Here is a 22,016-nt window from a genome sequence, read left to right as displayed (position 1 = left end):
GCTCCATCTCAGCACGTGGTCATCCCGCACCAGGGCCCGCCCTCCCCAGCCTGCCTCCTGTGTTCCGTTTAGCTGGTACCTGACACTCTGGAATGAACCGCCATGAGGGTGGCTGGAAATGTGGAGGAGAGGAAGGAAGGATTGCTGTGAAGTCCCTGGGTCACAGATAAGCCCAGTACTGTCTGTTTCTGAAATCCCTGCTACCCCACAGGCAGCCAAATAAAGACGCCAGAGTTTAGGAGCCTGATGGGGAGGGGAACAGGGGTGAGGGAGGTCATACAAATTAAGCCATGTTCTCATCTAGTTCAGAATACCCACGCCTGGCCCATTTTTAGGAACAGAGGTCAGCAAGAAAAAGAGCAGGGTCCCCGGGGCGGCACCTGCTCATTTCCTGCTTTGGGAAGCTGGGAAGCCCTTTAGAAAGGGAAGTTTTCTCATCAGACCCACCTGGGCCGCCACCCCTGCTCTGCTGGGGGGCCCTGGCAGGTCACCCTGGCCTTTCTGGAACTTTCAGTTCTCATCTCAAAATAAGGACATCAGTCCACCCGTCCCCGAGGATGTCCTGAGAGCCAGTAGAGGGCCACCTGTAGGGGACGGCAGGGGCAGGAAGGTGCTGGGACAGGAGTACGACTCCCAGTGCGGGACAAAAGCAGAGCCCCCTGCCTCTCCAAACTTTCCAAACTTGCAGGCAGCTGCTGCCTGGTGAGGGGGCTATTTCAGACGCGGCTGTAAAAGGGACCAAAATATCCGGTGAAGTCTATAATTGGATGGAGAGTTGTCAGGCCACGTCCTGGGCTCCCTAGGGCCTCCTGCTAACTACCGGGAACCCGACGCCGTCCCTGCTCCCCTGAGCCCTCCCAGGCCCCCTGCAGGGACGCACCCTCGCGCTCTCCCCTTTCTTCCCGGACCTCCCGCCCCTCCGGCCCCTCCCGCTCCTCTCCGAGGGGAGGGTAGCGTCTCCTTCTCCGCGCCCCGCCCCGCCCTCCTCGCCTCGCCCCGCCCTCCCCCTTCCGCGGCCCCGCCCACCGCCCGGCTCCGCCCTCCGCGCTCGGGGCTGGGGGAATCTCACCGCTCCGGCCACTTCGCCCCTGGGGGCACCGAGCAGCTTTGTTCTTGGGGAGCCGCTGGGCTGGCTGCGGCTGCTGCGTTCCTCCCTAAGGAAGTATCTCCCCTTTTCCTATTTTTTTGTTTCTCACACATTTTGTATTTTATACTCTAAGTTCCTAAGCTTGACTTTTTACTGTATTTATTTAGATATTTGTTTTAAAACTAGTTCTCTCTCCGGTCCCCTGGCCTGCGGGAGGCCACCAGACCTATTACAAGTCTTACTAAAGGGTCAGTTTGCTAGATTTGCGGGGGTGGGCGGGCAGAGTTGCTGGCAGCCCCCCCCCCCCCAGGAGGGGGCTGCCCGGGGCGGGCTGCTTCTTCAGACCCCGCAGTCCGGTGTTCCGCCCTGGACTGGAACCCCAGCTGGTCTCCGTCTGAGCTTCTCCCCTAACCAGGTAAGGCCTGCTCCCCTTCTCCGCTGGGGGCTGCAGGATTCCACCTATCTCCCCGTGGCCAGGAGGGAAGAGCCCTGGGTGTGCCTGAGCCCTGGGGACCCTGCCCTCTCCTAACTGAGATCTGTTTCCTTCTGGAGCCTGAACACACCAAGCTCTTCAGGGAGTGAGCTCAGTCTTGCGAGGTGGATCTGTGCTTTGCCTAAGCTTCAGAGAAGGATGGAGCCGAGTCAGTGAGAAGGCACCTGTTTGATTTTCGCTGAGCAGCTCCAGAAGGCAGAGCGCAGGGATGGCTGCAGTGTGTCAGATGCTGGGCTTGTTTCTGAGTTGCTACTTTTGAAGTTGTTGCAGTATGCCAGCTTCTTTCAGCTTTGGAGTAGGAGACAGAAAGATGGCTAAAAGACAAAAAACCAGAAGTGGTGAGGTGGGGAAGAGCAGCTTCCCTTTGGTTTTGCATTTGTTGCCCAAGAACTTTGCATTTTGGTCTAAATTTAAATCTCTTTGCTATCCGAGCACTATATCCTCCTCTCCGCACTTTCTCTGGCTCAAGAAGGTGTTTTTGTCCTTTTTCTGCAAATCAGTCCTTTACAACAGACCACAGTTTCTTGTCCTAGGTTACAAAGTATAACTGGAATTAGTCACATTATTGGGAAACGTGGCTGCCCTTCTCCTCACTCAAGCCCAGACTCAGAGATGACAGATGGCAGGCTTATCAGGCACCTCCAGAAGGAGGCGGCCCCACCGGCCCTCCTGGAGCCTGTGCCGGGTTCCCCCCACCAGAACGTGTCTTCTTCCAGAACCTCGTGCGGCGCCCGCCTCTTCACAGGCCATTCCAGGCCCGATCTGTCTGTCTCTCACTGAGGATGTACACCCGGCAGAATCCTGAGAGCCAGGCTTGTGCTGTGAGACCTCCCCGCCCCGCGATGGGCCGTATCTTCAGACCCTTTCTCATTTAGTTCACTGAGTTGCTCCAGGGAAGTTCTTAACCCCAGGGCTTCCGCGTTCCCAGAGGCCTGCTGTGTGGGGTGTGCCGCCCGCTGGTGCCGAGGGTGAGGGTGGAGGGCAGGGGCTTCGCTGCCCGTCTTGCCTTCCGCTTCCCCACTCTGTTGCTTTCTCCGGCTGCCCTGAGCTAGGGGCCCGCGTCCAGTGAGCCTCAGTTTCCTCACCTGCCACCCGGAGATGAAAAAAGGATACAGTAAAAGAACCCCGTGAGTGCCTGGTACCTCGCAGGCACGCAGTGGGTCTTAGTTTGCTTCCACATCACAGACTGGGGAGAGGGTGGCATCAGTGGTTGTGGGAGGAAGCACCCCCCACCAGATGTCCTTGTCGCTCTGCTCCTCAGGGGCCGGCTGCGTGACTTCAGGAAATCGTCACCATGTGGTTGTTGGGCCTCTCGTGGCAGGCAAGAGGCTGGAGGACCGGAGGCCTTCCTTTCCTGGGGACCCAGGAGTGACTCTGGGGGATGTCTGGGACCTTTAAAATGTTAGGAGCAGAAATCTGTTTGTCACTGTTTTTTTTCCGGGGCTTCTTCAGAGTTTCATCAGATTCTCAAAAGTTTTTTCACATCTACAAAATGGTTCAGTAAGTGGCCCACAGGCTGATCCAGCCCATGGGCGGTTTTAGTGCTTCATAAGTTATTTTAAATTTGTTTTCATTACTTGTTGGAGGGGGGAGGGTGTAGCTCAGTGGTATAGTGCGCGCCTGGCATGCACAAGGTCCTGGGTTCAATCCTCAGTACCTCCATCAAGAGATAGGTAAATTAAAAAACCTAATTACCACCCCACAAAAAAAGAAGAAAAAATTAAAAAATAAAAGACCCTTGATTTTTAAGAATGTTTTCATTACTTGTCGACGTGCACAGGAGATTTCACGTACACGTCTGACTCTCTGGCTTCTTTTGCAAAATGAAAGGATGAGACAAGTTTTGGCTTGTGTCCCTGCAAGGCCATCAGAGTAGCCGCCCACTGCAGCCAAGCGTGTGCCCTCTGGTCACCCAGGGTCGTCTGTGGGACCAGCAGGGCCTCTCCAGGCCCAGGAGTTCGCCAGCTCCCGGCTAGACGATTTGCGCTGTCTGCCCCCCTCGCGCTCCGTGCTAAGAGGGCTGCAGAGACGTGGAAGCGCTTTCACAGGAGGGGAGCCAGCGTGTCCTGGGAACAGAGCCGTGGCTCACAGGGAAAGATGGATGTTGCTGTAAGAAAAGGTGTCTGGTGGGGAGGGAAGAAGACGTGTGGCCAGGGCAACCCGAAGGAGCCCTGGCTGGTGGGCTCTCTCAACCCCAGAGCAGGCGGCAGGAGGACCAGAGGGCACTGGACTCAAGTCTAGCAGAAAGAGTGGTGCAGGGACGGGAGGGCTGCCCGGGACCCGCTCTCTGAGGGGTGGCGCCCCAGTGCAGGAGGGATTCAAGCAGAAGCTGGATGGCCATTTCGCAGAGCTGGTCAAGGGCTGACCTGAACCTTGACGTCCAGGTGAACCGTCCAGGTAGATTTAAGGTCTTTTCCCAGCTTGAGATCCTGCGCTTTCTAAGTGCCTCCTTTCCAGTCCTAAGATTCTGCTGGTCCCCGCCTCCCCCCTTTTCTTCCTTCAGTGCTGCTGCTGGCGATGCCAGGGGCTCACACAGGTTGTGTGCGATTAACTATGTGTGTGTCGTTCACCTCAGTTTTTATTTTTGTTTGTTTGTTTGGGGGGTAATTAGGTTTTTACTTACGTATTTATTTTAATGGAGGTACTGGGGATTGAACCCAGGACCTTGTGCATGCTAAGCATGCACTCTACCCCTGAACTATACCTGACCCCTCACCTCAGTTTTATGAACAAGGGAATGGAAGGTGAGAGTTTGAATGACTTCCCTGAGGACAGGTAGAGAGAATACGAGAGTCAGGAGTCAAACACGCGTCTGGGGATCAGAGCGCTTGTCACATCAACACAGGCCTTTTCCGCATCTTGGGAAACGTCCCCTCAAATAGGGCATCGTTACTGACGCAGGCCGGCCAAGAGGCCCCTGAGGATTTTTAGCCAATCCTCCTACTCAAGAATTGAAGATGTGGCAGGTTGCCTGACAAAAATACCTGTAAAATCCAGAAAGACCAACATCTGCTAAGATAGAAAAAGCACAGTTCCCCCATTTTACAGATGAAGAAACTGAGTCCAGGAGAGTGGGTGACTTGCTTGCTTTGTATGTAGAGACAGAGGAGGTCTCAAACACAGGTTTCCAGAGGGACCAGGACATAGAGGTCTTTCCACCCAGGACCTGGCATTGTGTGTGTGTGTGTGTGTGTGCGCACACGCGCACGCAGAGGTGTATGTGAGGGATAGGGTTGGTGTCTGAGATGGCCAGTTCAAGGCCAGGTGGCACATGACCTCTCCTCCTTTGCACTTTGCCCAGGGCCAGCACAGGGATTGTCGGATCAGTGGATGAATGAGTGACTAAATGTTCACATGAATGTGGAGTTGAATGAAGAAATGATACAACATGACCGTTCCTCAGCTTTGCTATTTAGCAAAGTCGGTCACTTTCTTTGTGGTTTTGTAAGTACCATTTGTTTCTGCTTATTAGAATTCCTTCCAGTGGATGAGCCATGAGGCGCCCACCATTCCCACTAGCCACTGCCGCGAGCATCTTTGTGCTGGTGACTCCCACCACTCCGCAGTGATTCCCAAGGAATAGGATTTCTGGGTCAAAGGGCGTGGCCGTTTTGATGGTTCTCAGGAGGTATTAGGACTGAGCTTTCACGAGAGGCTGCAACATGGGCTGGGTAACGTCGTGGCCCAAACAAAGGGAAGCCTTGGCAGACACCCAGGGAATGTGCGGAGGGCGGCCCCGCCAGCCCGCTGAGGTCGTGGAGGTTGTCAGAGTCCTCCTGGGACAAGCCCCGTCTGATGGGTACGTTCCCTCCAGCTGTGCGCTGGCCTTAGCTCGTATGCTCCCAGCTACTGGACGCTCACTACTTCTAGCTAATTCTGCCTGTGTTCTGGTGGAAGTGAGAATACCATTTTCCTTTTTTAAAGTTTGGTTCATAACACAGTTTTGAAGAAAAGTAGCAGCTTGCACTGTCTTTCGGTCGGCACTGTCTCTGAGGGGAAGTCTCCTGTATCTGTGTGCTGACAGAGCCGGGCCAGCTGGAGCAGCTTTGACTGCCCGGCAGCCGGGCCACAGGGACAAGCTGCTCTTGCTCCTATAAAGATGAGAAGAAGCAAACTAACTTCAACAATAAATTAAACAAAATCTCACTTGAAAATAAAACAGAGCCACAAGCATCTTTGTGATGACAGACTCAGTGACTACGCAGGGTGTCGCCCAGTAATGCTTCCTTTCCTCGGCTCTCTGGTCTGAAGACCGTAAGATGACCATCACGGCCACCTTGCTCAGTCTCTTCAGCCGATGACCGAATTGTCCCTCTCCTGGCACTGGCCCACCTTCTCCTGTCCCACCGCCGTTGGCAGGGGGAGTGCCGCCTCCCCAGGGAGTCCGTGGCGCCTTGCTGGACATCTAGTTAAGATGAAATCTCTCTCCCTGCCACTTCCCTCTGTCAGCTGTGACTTCCCGGTTTTGGAGGGACTTAGAATAATTTAAATCCCCTTTCCCATGACATTTTTGGACCTCTATGAAAACAAAAATACTGTGACCCTGAGCCTGATATTGGATGCCGGTTGGTGCCAGGCTGTGCACTGCACATTCTCACATCCTTTACCCCGTGAATCAGCTGCACTGCTGCCCCCTGTGCAGATGAACAAACTGAGGCCTACAGACACTCAAACTCGCAATGAGCTAGCAGCAGAACTGGGATTCAAACCCATGTCTTAGTGCAAAGCCTGAACCAAAATTCCAGAGCGCCCTAAGTATGCTGACAAAAATGTATAGAATTCATCCAAAGAGGCAAATATACTATTTGGAAAAACTTTTTTCTTTTTAGAAAATATTTCTCATTGGAATGTTTTAAATGACAAAAGTAGTAAAAGCGTCATTTTACAAGTGTGTCAATATCAGCCACCTCCCTGTGTTCCCATCCTCCTCTCCCCCGCCGCCCAACTTACCCACTAGAACATTCTGGCAAATATACTTTCTGAACTTTCTATCCAAACATATACATCAATCAAAATCCAGCCTCTGAGCAATTTGGGAACAATAACAATGAATACTAAAACGTGTCTACCCAGCGCGGCGTCTGGCTCGTAGGAAGAACTCTGTAAATGATTGAAAGGTTGGATGGTTGTAAGTCTTGCTGGTCTAGTGCGCGCCGTGACGCGGGCCCTGCAGGCGGTGGTGCAGTGCACCCCGTTCGCCTTCAGCCAAACTGATGAGCCGAATGAGACCCTGGATGGGATTTTTTCAGGCCTCCGAAGAAACACCAAATGGCACCCCAACCTTTTCCTTGCTCCTGAGTTGCTGTTGGCAAGTCAGCCTGGGTTTCCCTTGTATCTGGGAAGCCCTGGCATGCCTGGCCCCGCCGCCCGCTGCTGCCCGCGGCTCCTCACTGCCAGCTCCTGGGGTCCATGGTGGGAGAGGCTGCCTTTGCCACTAGGAAAAGAGTTCCTGGAGTTGCTGGGTTTTCTGTTACTTATCTGTGAACTAGCGGTGTCTGCGCAGGGCTGGACACCCTGTGGATCACCAGTGCCCGGCACCCAGGAAGGACTGAGTTAATGAAACTACAGCTTGGCTTAAATCACAATCATACAAGCAGATGAAATGTCAAAACTGGAAATGTGGACCAGTATTGACCTTGTCTGGCACCTGTCCCGCATACAGGCTTTCGTGATGGGGGTGTGTTTCCTCCATCGATGGGGAGGGCTTGAGTGATGACCAAGTGGCTCTGGACTTTGGGCGCTGTTGGGCCCCCTCTTGAGCCTGGGGGCCTGGGCTCATGGACTGGGCCATGTTGGGGGGTGTAAGTCTGGCATGGGCTTGATTTGGGCCCTTCTGTGTACTAGCTGTGTGGTCCAGTGCCTTGTAGAGCATCTCTGTGCCGGAGCCCAGGGAACGAGCTCAGAAAATACGATGAGGGTCAGCCTAGGGTCCCGGAGTCTCTGGCCATCTAGCAGGTCTGGTATCCTTAACCCCTGGTAGGTCAATTTTCTTTGACCTTTAGAAGGTCATGGGCGCCCCAGGATTCTCCTTCAGCTACAGTAGCTTATCTCTTGTTGGAAAAGAAAGTGCCCCCTATCTCCTCCCTGAAGTGATGCAGAAGCTGTATATTATATACTAAATACAAAGACCTCTGGCTTCTTTGGTTGGTCAGTTCACAACAGCCCTTCGCCCAGGGGTCTATTCGGTCATCAGTTTAACAGGGTCTGAACACCTGCTGCGTGTCAGGCATGCTTAGGGAATAAAGGGGCAAAGACATCACAGCCTTGAGGCCAAGCTGCCCACAGGGCGTGCGGGTGAGGGTCCAGGTGCTCTGTGCTCTAGAGGACAGAGCGGAGCCCCCCACCCCCCAGCCAGCCAGTCACCTTTCGTCACTACTTACAGAGCACAGACATTGGCACCGTGTGTTTACATACTTCCCCCATGCCCCCACCAACCCCAGGTCATTTCTGCAGCTACCTCGAGGTAGTTAGTAATCACTTTATGTACGAGGAGAGACCTAGAGAGTTAAGTGACCTGTCCAAGGACAAATGGCCAGATGAGAGCGGAAGTCACTTTCCTCTGTGCTACCCTACCTTTCCCTTCCCTCATCCCTTCCCTTCCCTTCCAGTGTCAGAGTGTCCTGTGCTAGGACTGGGGTTTCACATAAGGCTTCCTGGATGGGTAACGCCTCCGCTGAGTCTTGGAAGAAAGCGGAGACTTCCCCACACTATTTAATTTTATTTATTTATTTTTGTTGTTGTTGTTTTGGGAGGAGGTAATTAGGATTTATTGATTTATTAATGGAGGGACTGGGGATTGAACCCAGGACCTTGTGCATGCTAAGCACGTGCTCTACTCCTGAGCTATACCCTCCCCACTACATGCACTATTTTTAAAGGATTCGTTCCTCCTTCTGGCTGCCCCCCACCACCACCAGGTACAGTCCTAGAGGCAGAAACTCTGCCTTGTTTATCTCCATCCACACAGCCCTGGCGTAGGCCTGGGTGGGAGTTGGCGGGTAGGGGTGCCATGCTTGGGGCCTGAGCGAGCATCCATGTGGGTGAGTGGGTGGGGTAGAGAGGGAGGGAGGGGTGCAGAAGTGCGGGACTGCCTGGATGGAGGGCGGAGGAGAGAGCTGATCAATGACACGGTGAATGAGAAAAGCAGGTCCACGAATGGGTAAAGGGACAAGGGAGACAGTGATTAACGGACATTGCCAAGCTGTAGCTGAGCCTGGGTGGTTTTTCAGGTGACAGGGAAAGAGGATGGGGTCTCAGCAATTCTTTCTTCAGACACAACCTTTGAAGAGGCTTTTCTTCCATCCCCCTGTGGAATTCTCCCACCAATAAATGCTCAGACAGTTTAAATAGCCTGACTTTCAGACACAGCAGCGCACAGAGGTGATGAGCAGAGCTCCCTCCCAGAGGCCCCTCTGGATGGGGAGAAATTCCTGGAGCTTCCCCTCAGCTTTGGTCCTGGAGTCCTGGCCCCGTGGTACAGAAGCCACAGGCTCCCTTGGGAAGTGAGCCGCACCGCCCCAGGTCGCAACGGCTCCTGAACCGCTCCTGCCTCACCTGTGGGGCCCCTTTGTGAGCTGCTTCCCCAGGAAGGAAACTCAGCCCACAGGGCCTCCTTTCCTGGCCCCTCCCTGACCCTCTCCCCGGGCTCTCATCTGCAGAACAGGTGATGCTGGGATCCAAGGTGCTTTCCTGGAGGAAAAGAAACACCCTTCATGACAAGACAAAGACTGAAACCCCTGTGCTGATAATCCACATGCCTTCTCTGTCCTCAGGTAGTAGAAGTTTCGAGACTTTTTTTTTTAATGGTTTTGAGAAAAAATAGAAAGAGAGCTCCCATTTATGATCTAAGTTAAATATGTAATTAAGTTAGTTCAGACAGTCCACCCATTGTTACACTGATACATGGAGCGCCTGCTTTGTGTCTGTCACTGCTCCAGGGGCTGAGGAAGAGAGACCAGAGACGTGATCCTTACATCTAAGGAGCTCAGTGGGGAAGGTAGACCGATAAATAGGTCAATTTTAATGCTGCTTGTGGGGGTCATAAAAACTGAGGGTCTATGGGAGCCTGAAGAAGATAGTGACACACTCCCTGCCTGGGAAATCAGGAAAGTCTTCCAAAGGAGAAGGCACATAATTTGGGTTTTGTAGGATGAGTAGGAGTCTGCCTGGCAAGGGAAAGGGGAAATGGGGATGGGGAGGGATACATTAGGAGTTTGGGATTAACAGATGCTACTATGTATAAAATAGACAAACAACCAGGTCCTACGCTATAGCACAGGGAACCATATCCAATAGCTTGTAATAATCTATATTAAAAAAGGAAAGTACTGTCAGTATGAAATAAAGGCTGCAAAGGATTCTCTGGTAATAATAACTTCCTTTAATTGAGTGCTTGTAGCTTTTTTAATATATTTTCTTTTTCTTGGCCGCCACTGCCCGGCAACCAGGCACGTCCTTCCAGCCAGCCGGTGAGGCAGCCTCCTCGCCCTGCTCCCAGACGAGGCACTGAAGCTTAGAGAGAGGCAGTAGCTGAGACCACACAGCTAGTGAGTGCCGGACACAGGAACCAAACTGCCGTCCCTCTGGCCCCGGGGTCCCTGGCTCTCCATCTGCTGCAATGTGCAGACCTCACGGAGGGGGCGCTGCTGGTGGCTTCTCATTATTCTCCCCTAGAAAAGGGGGAGCCTTCTGGGACCAGCACCTCCAAAAGCCATGTGGGTGCCATGGCACTATTTATATGCCTTGCTTCATCGACTAGACGCTCCTCAAAATAAGTTAAACAGAAATATCTGTGTCCTCAGGACCCTGTAATCTGAGACAGTCTCTTGTGAAATGAACTGAGACCGTCTATTTGGGGGGAGGCAGGGGTGGAGAAAGACAAGGAAAACTCAGGAAGAATTTGATACAGAAAATGAAAGAAGTAAGAATGGGGTTATGACAGCTCTCAGACGTCTGGATGGACTGGTATGACAGTGAGGACACATGAGGGTCTTCTTGCGCTCACGGTGAGGCTCTCTGAAGGGAGGGCTTCCTCCTGAATGGGCCACCACCCCAAGGAGGTGGGGGTAGGGTGTCTGGATGGATTTTTGGAAGTCAGCGCTGGGAAGGGCAGTTTGGGCAGGGCGATTCTGGGAAAGCCTATTGAAGCTGAGTTGTCAATCCAAGGTAAAAGGGGAGGAAGAGGAGACAGATACAGAGCAAGGAAGGAGATTAAGGAACCAGGGGGGCCTCTCTGGAGGGTTGGGGTGAGGAGGGAGGGGAGGGGAGGGGCAGTAGGCCCCTACTCCAGTGGCTGCAGGGCAGCCCTCTCCTGGCTGTCCTTGCCGCGGATCTTCCACCGTGTTTCAGGCACCCACGTGGTAGTTCTCTAATGGAGATTCCTCTGCGTGGAGTTCCCCAGCCTGGGCGATCTCCCCCCACCCCTTCTGCTTCCACCCCAGCTGTGCCCTTGTGGCTGCCTACAACCGGCATCTCCTGTGGTGCAGACCGCTCCCTTGGTTGGGTACCAACCCAGTAACCCAAGCCTGGCTTCCTTCTGCAGTGCTCATTTGACTCATGGGAAACTCACGCATCCTTGCCCCACGGAATCACAGGAGTGCAAGCTGCCCCTCCCCTGCCCCGCCCTGCCAGCTCTCTTCTCCTTGGTCACCCAAGGCCAAGCTGACATGCAGGCAGGAGACAGAGGTGGGTACAGCCAGTGCTTAAAAGTCTGTGATGAGGACTCTGAGCTCCATCCAAAGGCAGGGAGGGGCCACTGTATCCAGGGGGCTAAAGATCACATTTGTGCACTGAGAGTCTCGTTTGGTTCTTATGAGGAGCTGCGAACAGTGCTGTCGGGGTGAGTCTGAGGGCTGGGATCACTCCCAAGGCTGTTGGGTGCAGGAACCCAAGAACTGATGGAGGCCTTTATACCCCTTCCCTGATCCCTCTTTCTGAGTGGCTGGCTCCTCCCTGTAGTCAGACCTCAGCTCAGATATCCCCAACTCAGCGGAGCCCTTCCTTTTACAAAGTGTAAAGGCAGTCCTGCCCATCCCTTTTTGTCACATCACCCTGTTGTAGTCAAATCAGTTACTACTCTCAGAAACCATATGTTTGTTTCTTGGCTTGGTTTTTCTCTTCTCTCCCTAGAACGTAAGCTCTAAGGATGCAGGGGCATCACTAGACCTAGTGATGGAAACAGTGCCTGGCGCCTCGTGTGGGACTTCATAAACATTGTTGAGTTAGTTAATCAGTGACTTCACAGGCCGAGGAGATGAGTGAAGAAATGGGCGATGGCTGCAGACAGAGGATGTGCCTTTCAAGTCCTTTGGGGACCAGTTTAAGAAATCTCCTTTGTTTTGAGAATAGACAGATATGGCTTGAGTTTCATTCACAGTTTTTAGCAACTGGCAGAGAAATACATCGGGCATCTGGCCCCTTCGTAGGGAAAGAGTAACCGATAGGAAGTATTTTTGAATTCCAGAGCACAGAGGAGGAGGTTAGGAAAACCCATTTCTCAGTCCATCTCCGTCTCCTTCGATCAAGGTGATCCTGACTTTTGGTGGCTTGGGGCTTAAGCTGATTCTGTGTAAATCTTGCGACGTCTGAATGAGAACCGGATTGATGTTCTTGCTTGTTATTAGGACCAAAGACTCTTAAGGACTCTCTTCCCCCTCTTCTGCCAGACACCCAAACAAGTACTTCCGTTTGACAGAGGACAGAGACCAGTCCTCTGTGGGTGAGTTGGAAGGACACAGGATTTAGGATTATAGGGGTTTAGGACTAAGTTCCAGTTCTATAACCTCCTTGTCAGGTGGGCTTCTCTCACTTAGTGATATGCATTTAAGGTTCCTCCATGGCTTTTCTTTTTTTTTTTTTAATTTATTTTATTTTTTTTTATTGATTTATAATCATTTTACAATGTTGTGTCAAATTCCAGTGTTCAGCACAACCTCCATGGCTTTTCATGGCTTGATAGCTCATTTCTTTTTAACCACTGAACACCATGCCATTGTGTGGATGGGCCACCATTTCTTTATTGATTCATCTAGGGAAGGAATTCTGAATAAAGTACTATAAACATCCAGATGCAGGATGTGTCCGTGGTCCGGACACAGCACACCGTGCTTTTGTGTCGCCACCAGATTCCTGCACAGAGCATCGCCTGTCACCCCGGCAACGCATCAGCGAAGCCTCATTCCACCCGGTCTCCACCCTCAGTGGGCAGCGGCCAGACCCTCTGGAGCAGACAGAGCTCGCCCTCTGCCCAGGCTGCCCTCGCAGTGTGCCAGATCTCATTTTCTCCCTCAAAATTGCTTTCTGCTCCGTGTCTCTGCTCCCCCCACCTCTGAGTCCCTCAATAGGGAATGCTGGTTACTATGGCGATGGGCTGGCTTGTGGCAGAAACTCAGTTCAGTAAATTAATTGCTGGACTTTTGGAGACTAATGGCAGAGCCCTGCCTCCCAGGGACTGGGTGTGGCCTGCATCATGCCAGCTTGGTAGCCAGTCCCTGGAAAGAGCTGGGAGAGAGGACTGGGATACGGTGCCCATGCTTGCTGGGGCTACGGCCCGAGGTGGGCTGGAGGGGCGGAGGAAACAGGCTGGTAAGAGTCTCACACTTACTGTGCACCTGGCCTGTGCCAGGATCTGTATACTCTGTAGGAATTATTTCATGTAACCCTCACAGCATCCCCTAGGGAGTAGCGATGAGCCCCGTCTCATGGGGACGGCATGCTCATTTTTACGGCTAAGGAACACAGGGACTCCACACCAGTGGGCATTTTGTATGAACACCCCATTTATTCTTGTTTCTACAATATCTTCCAGAAGATAGATGCACAGGGAACCTTTCCTATTTCATTGTTTGACACCAGCATTACCCTAATCCCAAACTGAACAAAGGCATTCCAAGAAAATAAAGCGACAGACCAATATATCTCAGGAGCACAGAAGCAAAAAACTCCTCAACAAAATACTAGCAAATCAAATATGACCATGTATAGAAAGAAGGCTAGGCCCTGACCCAGTGGGATGCAGCCCAGGTTTGCAAGGCCGATTCAGTGTCTGAAAATCACTCAATGGAATCGGTCACACCAACAGGCAGAGAAGGCCATTCTCCTTCCTCTGGGGGATGCATGGCTTGGGTTTTGACTTTATCCTTTGCTTGTTTCCCATATTGTTTCTGTGCTTAAGAAATAAGTGTTGCTCCAGCCAGATCCCAACGTCCCGAGAAGCCACCCTGCTGCCTGATTACACCCGTGGGCCTGTGATCGCGTGGCACTGCATCCCGGCTGCCAGGTGTGGGGTCGCGGGCAGGTTCCTAACCCTTTGTGCCTCGGTTTCTTACTCTGTAAAATAGGTCTCATGATAGCTGCGGTTCAGATTAAATGAATTTTTATGAATAAAGTGCTTGGAATGGCTCCTGGCGCCTAGTCGGCATGTGAAATGTGTTCAGTGTTAGTGCTGGAAAGAGTGTGGGCTCTTGTACCACAAGCCTGAGGCAGGCCCTGCTCTGCCTTGCTCCCCGGTCTCAGGTGCGTGTTCAGGACGGTGGGGATAACGGCGCTGACTTGCAAGTGTGCTGTGACCTCAGGGAGGACACTGGTGAAAAGCACGTGGCTCACAGCACACACAGGCGTTCCCCAGCCTTTTCTGTAAAGAACCAAATATCAGGACGGTGGACTTTCAACCCCACGAATACTCACTGGGCCCGGCTCAGGGAAGTAGCCTGGGCCGGGAGAGGGATGGTAGAGAACGCAGACTGGCCCTGGGGGAGCTTCCAACTCAGGAGTGATTACTTCTGAGTCTCTTGGATCTGTTTTCACACACAGACCTGCCCAGTGGGGGTGCTGCAGGGCATCGTCCACTTCTCAGCCTCAGCAGGTCGGCCTGTGGAGGGGAGGTGCAGATGCCCGCCCCGTGGGGTTGCTGTGGAGATGGGGACGCGCAGTGTGTACAGCGTGGAGGCTCCCCAACAATGCTGAGTTTTACCCCCCTGCAGGGGCCCTTGGATGGCGAGTGGGCCGAGGAAGTGGGTGTGGTTTGGGTCACAGTTCTGGTCCACAGCGGTGATGTGGCCTCTACCTGCGGTTTCCTTGTTTAATCCCTACGACGACCCCCTTGTAACAACTCACCAAGGCGGGTCCTGTGACTGTCTCCACTCCACAGGTGAGGGCACTGCGGCAGAGAGACTAGGTCTGTCTCTGAAGCCGCAGAGCTGCCGAATAACTGGGATTTGTACCACCAGGCACTCTGGTCTGAGAGCCCACCCTCCTGACCACCTGGCGAGTTCTGGCCTATCCTTCGCTAGGACTGATGGAAACTGCTTCTCTCTTACTGCAGCGGAGGGGGACGGGGGTGGGGGGTGGAGATGTGTGAGGGCTGAGCGAGCTGTCCACCACTCGGGATGTTGGGGTCGGGCCGTCTCCCACCCACGTGTGGGGATGTTCCTGGGCTGCTACGGAATCCGCTGCCTGTTTCCTCGAGCCACTGGTCTGCCTTCAGCAGAGGGAGGAGCTCCTGGGATCTCTGTCCTTTTGCTATCTTCCTGCCAAGTCTCAGGATTCACGATCTTTCCAAGAAAAAAGATGGAGACTCCCCAATCTCCTCCTTCCTGGTCTGCCCCAGACTCATGACACAGTGGCCCTGCAGTGACCTGGAAGGAAGTCTTAGTCAGCTCAGGCTGCTGTAACAAAATGCCACCTACTGGGGGGCTTCAACAGCAGACACTTATTTTTCAGTTCTGGAGGCCAGGGAATCCAGGAGCAGGTGCTGGAAGATTTGATTCTAGTGAGGGCTCACTCCCTGGCTTGTAAACAGCCACCTTCTTTCTGTTTCCCCAGAAGGTGGAGAGAAAGAGAGACAGATGGTCTCTTTCTCTTCTTATAAGGGCACTGATCCCATCATGGGGGTCATGACCTCATGACCTAATCTAAGCCTAAGTCCCTTCCAAAGACACCATGTCCAAATACCGTCACACTCGGGCTGGGGTTTCAACAGATGAATTTGAAGGGACACAGTTTTGTCCAGAGAAAAGGGCCTGAGCATACATTTGTAGGAGGAATGGGTGGGGTGGAAGATTGCCAGGAGGGACCACTTACCGTGCTCCAGCATCCATCCCCCTCAACTCTCATCACCACTCAGTTTCCTATGGTTGCTGTGACAAATCACCACAAACTTAGCGGCTTAAGACAACACAGATTTATTATCTTGAACTTCTCAAGGTGGAAATTCCAAAATGGGTCTCACTGGGCTAAAATCAAAGTGTTGGGTGGGCTGTTTCCTTAGAAGTCTATAGAGAGGACGCCCTTTCCTTGCCTTTTCCAGCTGCTGGAAGTCACCTGCATTCCTTAGCTCACGGCCCCTTACTCCATCTTCAGAGCCAACAAGGCCCAATCAAGTCCTTCTCGGGTGGCCAGCACTCTGGTTCTGACCCAGCCTCTTTCATCTGTAGGACCCTTGTGATTACACTGAATGCGCCCAGGTAGTCCAAGGTTACCTGCATATTTTAGGTCAGGTGATTAGCAACCTTAATTCCACCTGTAACGTTCATTCTCCCTGGCCATGTAACGTAACCATTCACAGAGACTGGGGTATGGACCTCTTTTACTACTTTTATTGTGGCAAAAAGTACACAACACAACATTTGCCATTTTAAGTATGTGACTCAGTGGGATTAATTCCATTCAGATGTTGTGTAACCATCAACACATCTATTCCCAGAACCTTTTCATCACCCCAGACAGAAACTCTGTAACCATTAAGCAGTAACAGAAGATGTCTTTCCACTATGTAGGTTTTCTTTAATTTCTCTCAGCAACGGTTTGTGGTCTTCAGCATACAAGACTGGCACCTTCTTGGTTAAATTTATTCCTAAGTGTTTGTTTTTTTTTTCTATTTTTTGATGCTATTGTCAGTAAAATTATCCTTCTTAATTTCCCAGTGGATTGTTCATTGCTTGTGTACAGAAATGCAACAGACTTCTGAGCGTTGATGTTTTTCACTCTCCAACTTTGCTGAATTTGTTTATTGGTTCTAACAGCTTTTTGTGAATTCTCAGGGTTTTCTCCATCTAGGAACATGTCATCTGACCTTCTCCTGAAATGGTCACATGGCGATCTCCCCCTCCCGCCCCGGTCCTCCCAGAGCCCCCCCCGCCTTTCCCTCTACCAGTGCTCATTTTACCGTACCTTGCTCTGGCCTGTGTCTTATCTGCCCCCACCCAAGTTATCAGTGAGGGTTTGGTGTCCTTTGTCTGCCTGGCCTCAGAACCTGGCATGTTAGGGCCACTGGGAAATATCTGTGAATGAACAAATCAATGGTAAAATCTATAGACCGTTCTTCCTTTCCTGGATTTTGGAGTTAGCAATGGCAAATACTTTTTGAAATGGATATCCACATGAAAATAAAATATGCAGTACGGAAAGAACGTTTAGCTATTCTACCTCATGGATGAAAGACATGCATAGGAAGCAAGAAACTGTCTGAATTGAGTTGGCAAAAATCAAAGGAATGGCACTACTCCACACTGCCAGGTCGGCGGTGAGGGGCACCCACCCGCTCCTATCCTGCTGGAGGCTGCGGAAATGGTACAGTGTTTTTGGAAAGCAGTTTGACATCTCATATCAGGGTCCTTTCAAAACCCCAATGACACCCTAAACATTTTCCTACAAACCTGCCCCAAGAAAATAATCAAATATGGGCAAAGACTTGGGTACAAAGATGTCCCCTTTTAACATGTTAAACAAATAAAACAGCCTATTAAATGTCTACAAGTCAAGAATATGGTCAGAGTAATGATGCTGTTGCCACAGGCACAGGTTAGGTAGCTGATAATGTGAGCTGGTCCTTAATGCACACTTGCCGATGGATGGGTGGGGGGGGGTGGATGAATCTGACAGGGAGGGAACACAGGGCTTCGCTCTTTAGAAAGTCATAGTGCTGGCTGTGCGAAGAGTCGAGTCTGGGCAGTGCAGGCAGTTGGGAGGCTGGGCGGGGGTGATTCCTCCTGCCTGGGGCCCAGAGGTCACTTCTGGCTTCTCAGCTCCAGGGCTTTCTGCTAAAGGCGTGTCTTTCTTCACCCAGGACATGTTCCCGTAGACCCTGACGGTGCCTCTTCCTGGCCAAGAAGCGCGCGTTCCCAAGCACGAGAGCGCCATGGCCAGCCGGCGGGGCAGCAGTGCGGCCTGCCTGCTCTGGCTGCTGCTGCTTTGGAGTGGGGACCATGGCTGCCAGGCCCAGAGGGCAGGTAGGGCCGGAGGCCGCGCGGGGCTGGAGGCAGGGCAGCCGCTGTGCGCGTCCCAGGGGCGCGGCTGTGTGCCTGTGTGTGAGCGAGTAAGGGTGTGGGTCATCACCTGTGAGGTGCCAGCTGCCCTCCAACCGATGCATGTTGTGACCAGTGCAGCTGGGGCATGTGCCTGTGTGTGAGCGTGTGTGTGTGGATGTGAACAAGAGGGAGTGAACACATGTCCTGAGTCAGTCATATGTGTGCTGAGAGCGCGTCTCTGTTGAGCACATGCAGGATTTGGGGACAGCAGGCGAGGATAGCATCCTACTGTCTTGTCCTGTCCTGGAAGGGCGTTGGGCCACATCCCGGGTGACACTGGACGCGCTGGGGTCCAGCCAGAAGAGGGGGCCAGGACAGGGCGTAGACAGGAAGTGGGAAAGTTACTGGAGCAGAGGAGGCCCGGGCAGGAGGAGTGAGAAGGGACAGGAGGGTTTGCTCACCTGACTGAGGGCCTCGTAGGAGGAGCCACGGCCAGTGGGGGACATGGGGAAGGGGTCAGAGACGTCTGTATCACAGCCCTGGGCCCAGAGCCCGCACAGGGTTGGCCGGGGCCTCAGGGAGAATGCCTGGGCTGAGATGCAGGCCCTGATTGCAGATGAGGAACTGAGGTAAAGAGAGGCCCCCCTCACCCCCGTGAGGCTGGGGGACCCAGGAAGTTCTGGGCCAGAGCCAAGCCTTCCTTCCCGGGGCCACCAATGAAAACAAAAAGCAAGCAAGCCCGGCTCGGCCTCGGGGTTCTAGGGCTGTTTACAAAGCTCCCGCCTGTTTCGCGTTGCCTGAGCCTCCTGAGGCCTGGCTGCCTGGAAGGGCAGAGACAGGCGCGGGCATCTGCTTTTCCCACGCGGGGTGCCGGGCCTCTGAGGCTTCTGTATCCCCGGGACGACCCCAGTGTCCCGTTGACCTCCAGGGCCGTCAGATACGGGGGGGGGGGGGCCCTCTCTCCGAGCCCTCGTTTCACAGAGCGGAAGATGCGGGCCCGGGGCGAAGCCGGGGTCACAGGGCCCTGGCCTGCGGTGGAGCCGAGGCCAGAAGCCAGGGCCCTTCCTGAGACGTCGCTCTTCATTCTCACATGCCCGCGACCCGGCCTGCTCCCTGACCTCCCGGAGAACATGGCCCCCTGGGGAGGCCGCTTGAACAAATGAACCTTCTGCAGCTTAAAAAACAACTTTGCTCAAGGATTACAGTCTTGGCCAGGCGGCCTGGCTGGCAGTAGCAATTATCCTGAGCAGGCGGGACTTTATTGTTACAAAGACAAAAGGATGACCTTTTGGGTCAAGGGGAAAAACTCCCCAGGAATTACCTCTTGAGTCCACACATCTGGGCAAACACACTTCTAAAGCACTAATCTTGTTAGGGGTCAATTCTGCCAAGGCAGGGATTCATCTCAGCTCCTCTGTGGGTTGGACTTGGATTTAAAAAACTCAAGGGGAAGGTGGGTGTGGGGTTCAAGAGTGGCACAGGCACAGGGCGGGATAAGTGTGTGTGTACACATATATGCAGCTTTATTGTTTTTATGTTTTTTGAACTTAATTCATTGCTTGTAAACAAAATCAAAAATACAAAGTAATGACTTATAATGGAAAAGAATCAGAAAAGAAAAAATACGTACGTATGTATTTGTATAACTGAATCACTTTGCTGTACACCTGAAATTAACACTGTAAATCAACTACACTTCAACAAAAGACTTTTTTTTAAAAAAGGAAAAAACATAAAAATTTGTAACATACACCTAGCAAAGCGTGTAGAGGAAACTTTAACGTTTGAATGCTTATATTAGAAAACACAAAAAAGCCGAGAGTTTATTTGTCTACATATATAAAGTGAGGGAAAAAAGAACAAATTAAATACAAAATAAGTCAAAGATAGAAAATAATAAACAGTAGAAATTAATGAAGTATAAAGTGAATACTAAAGAAAAGAAGACACTAAAAAAAACATACAAAGTGATATAATTCTCTCATGGTTCTGCTTGCCAGAGGTGAGCAATGTTTCTTTTTACAGCTTCTCGCCTGCATGCACAGTTGTACACAGAGACACACGTGCCTTTCATAGCCAACAATATAGCCGGAAAGGTTTCCGTGCTAGTAAATAAGGGCCCACCATCACTGTCACGGCTGCCTGGCTTTCGGCTGTGTGAGCAAGGAGCGAGGGAGGAGGAGTGATTTAAGGAGGTCCCTGTGGGTGATCATGGAGGTGGTCTCCAGGACTTTGCTTGGCAATGCTGCCATGAGCTTCCTTATACATCTTTTTTTTCTCCTTCCATTTATCTGATGGTTTTCCTAGGATAAATCATTAAATCTAGAATTGGTGGATCCAAAAATATACTCCTTTATTTGTTTATGTATTTATTACAGAGGAACTGGGGATTGAACCCAGGACCTTGTGCATGCTAAGCATGTGCTCTGCCACTAAGCTATACCCCCCCACCCCATTTTCCTTACATTCTCACTGGCTACTATCCTAATGGCAAAAGTCAAATGGTCTTTTTGACTTTTGCCAGTAGGACAGTTTAATAAAGTAGGATTCTTTTTTTTTTTTTTTTTGGTTTGTTATCATTTTTTATTTTTTTCACTAATCAAATGTTTGTACCAGGTGTTCCCAGAGGCCTGGTCAGCTATGGCTGTTGGCATGGCCAAGACTCAGATTCTGGAAGAGTGGAGACAAGGGCATATTTTGGTTCCCCTTTGTATTTATGCTTCAGTGTGGCGTTTAGGCAACTTTTCCTCATATTATCTAATTGTAAAATGGGGGCGAGCACCACCCCCTTGCACAGAGTTGCCATGTGGATCACAAATACAAATTATATAGTGCTGTAGTTCATTTAATCCGAAACATTATATAGTTCATACAAAATTTATGTTTGTTAAAATACAAGCATACGTTTATAAAGCACTATGGCATTTCTGAAACATATGAACGCGATCTATTGTAGATGATTTCTAATAGTGAACTACTGAGCACTGTTTAACTATCCAACAGGAGAGCTCTGGCTAAATAAATTATGTTCATCCCTGTTGGGGAATCTCTGCAGCCATGGAAACCGGCATTATCATACTGGAAATGGGCTCCCAGCGCATCACTGCACGCGGGGAAAGCAGCATATCTATCAGTGTATCTGGTACAGCCCACCTCCATCAATGGCTACAAGGAAATAGAACATACATAAATAGACCCTGGGTTAGCATGGCTATCACTGAGCAGCTGGCAATATGAGCGTTTAAAAGATTTTTTGATTGCTTTTTCTGCCTTTTCAGACATGGGGATGTGTTACTTATAGTAGGTTTGAAAGATAATGAAGTCGCTTTTTAAAATGTTTTAATTTTTTAAATTAAAATTTTTTTTTAATTGAAGAATAGTCAGTTTACAATGTTGTGTTAATTTCTGGTGTACAACATAGTGTTTCAGTTATACATATACATATATTCCTTTTCATATTTTTATTATAGGTTATAAGATATTGAATATAGTTCCCTGTGCTATACAGTAGAACTTTATTGTTAATATATTTTATATATAGTAGTTAGTATCTGCAAATCCTGAACTCCCAATTTATCCCTGCTCTCCCACCTCCTTCCCCCTAGTAACCATAAGTTTGTTCTCCATGTCTGTGAGTCTGTTTCTGTTTTGTAAATAAGTTCATGTGTGTCATTTTTTAAGATTCCACATATAAGTGATATCATATGGTGTTTTTCTTCCTCTTTCCAGCTTACTTCACTTAGTATGACGATTTCTAGGTCCATTCATGTTGCTGCAAATGGCATTATTTTATTCTTTTTTTATGGCTGAGTTGTGTGTGTGTGTGTGTCTGTGTGTCTGTGTGTCTGTGTGTCTGTGTGTGTGTGTACTGCAACCTAATTATCCAGTCATCTGCTGATGGCCATTGAGGTTGCTAATGAAGTCACTTTTGAACCAAAATAAAAGGAGTATTTAAAGAAAATGACATGGTGTTCCATGACTGTTACTCATTTATATAAAAAAAAATTCTATATATAAACATGTATTTCTATATACAATATATGTAAATACATAATGATGGATATATAAATACATTTATAAACTATATATAAACTATACGTACAAACTATGTATAGGTAACCCATACATACTGACTATATATGTAGTCAGCCGGACCCCAGAGCAACCCGGGGGGGCACACCTCATCACGTGA

The 22,016-nt window shown here is 50.8% G+C and overlaps 1 protein-coding gene across 4 annotated transcripts in view; it reads left to right on the top strand.

Moving 5' to 3' along the window:
• Positions 1-1,048: 1,048 nt before the first annotated feature.
• The window catches only part of COL22A1 (collagen type XXII alpha 1 chain), a 213,899-nt gene continuing 192,931 nt past the window's right edge, over positions 1,049-22,016 (top strand). For all 4 annotated transcript variants that reach the window (XR_012502318.1, XM_074353139.1, XM_074353140.1 and 1 more), the window contains exons 1-2: positions 1,049-1,502; positions 17,644-17,806. Coding sequence is in view for 3 of the 4 variants with exons in the window: in XM_074353139.1 (XP_074209240.1) it covers positions 17,716-17,806 (91 nt within the window). In the remaining variant the exon portion in view is untranslated. The remainder of the gene's footprint in view (positions 1,503-17,643; positions 17,807-22,016) is intronic.

This window comes from Camelus bactrianus, chromosome 25 (assembly GCF_048773025.1).
Source record: "Camelus bactrianus isolate YW-2024 breed Bactrian camel chromosome 25, ASM4877302v1, whole genome shotgun sequence".
NCBI lineage: Eukaryota > Metazoa > Chordata > Mammalia > Artiodactyla > Camelidae > Camelus > Camelus bactrianus.
This window is presented reverse-complemented; position numbering and strand designations above follow the sequence as displayed.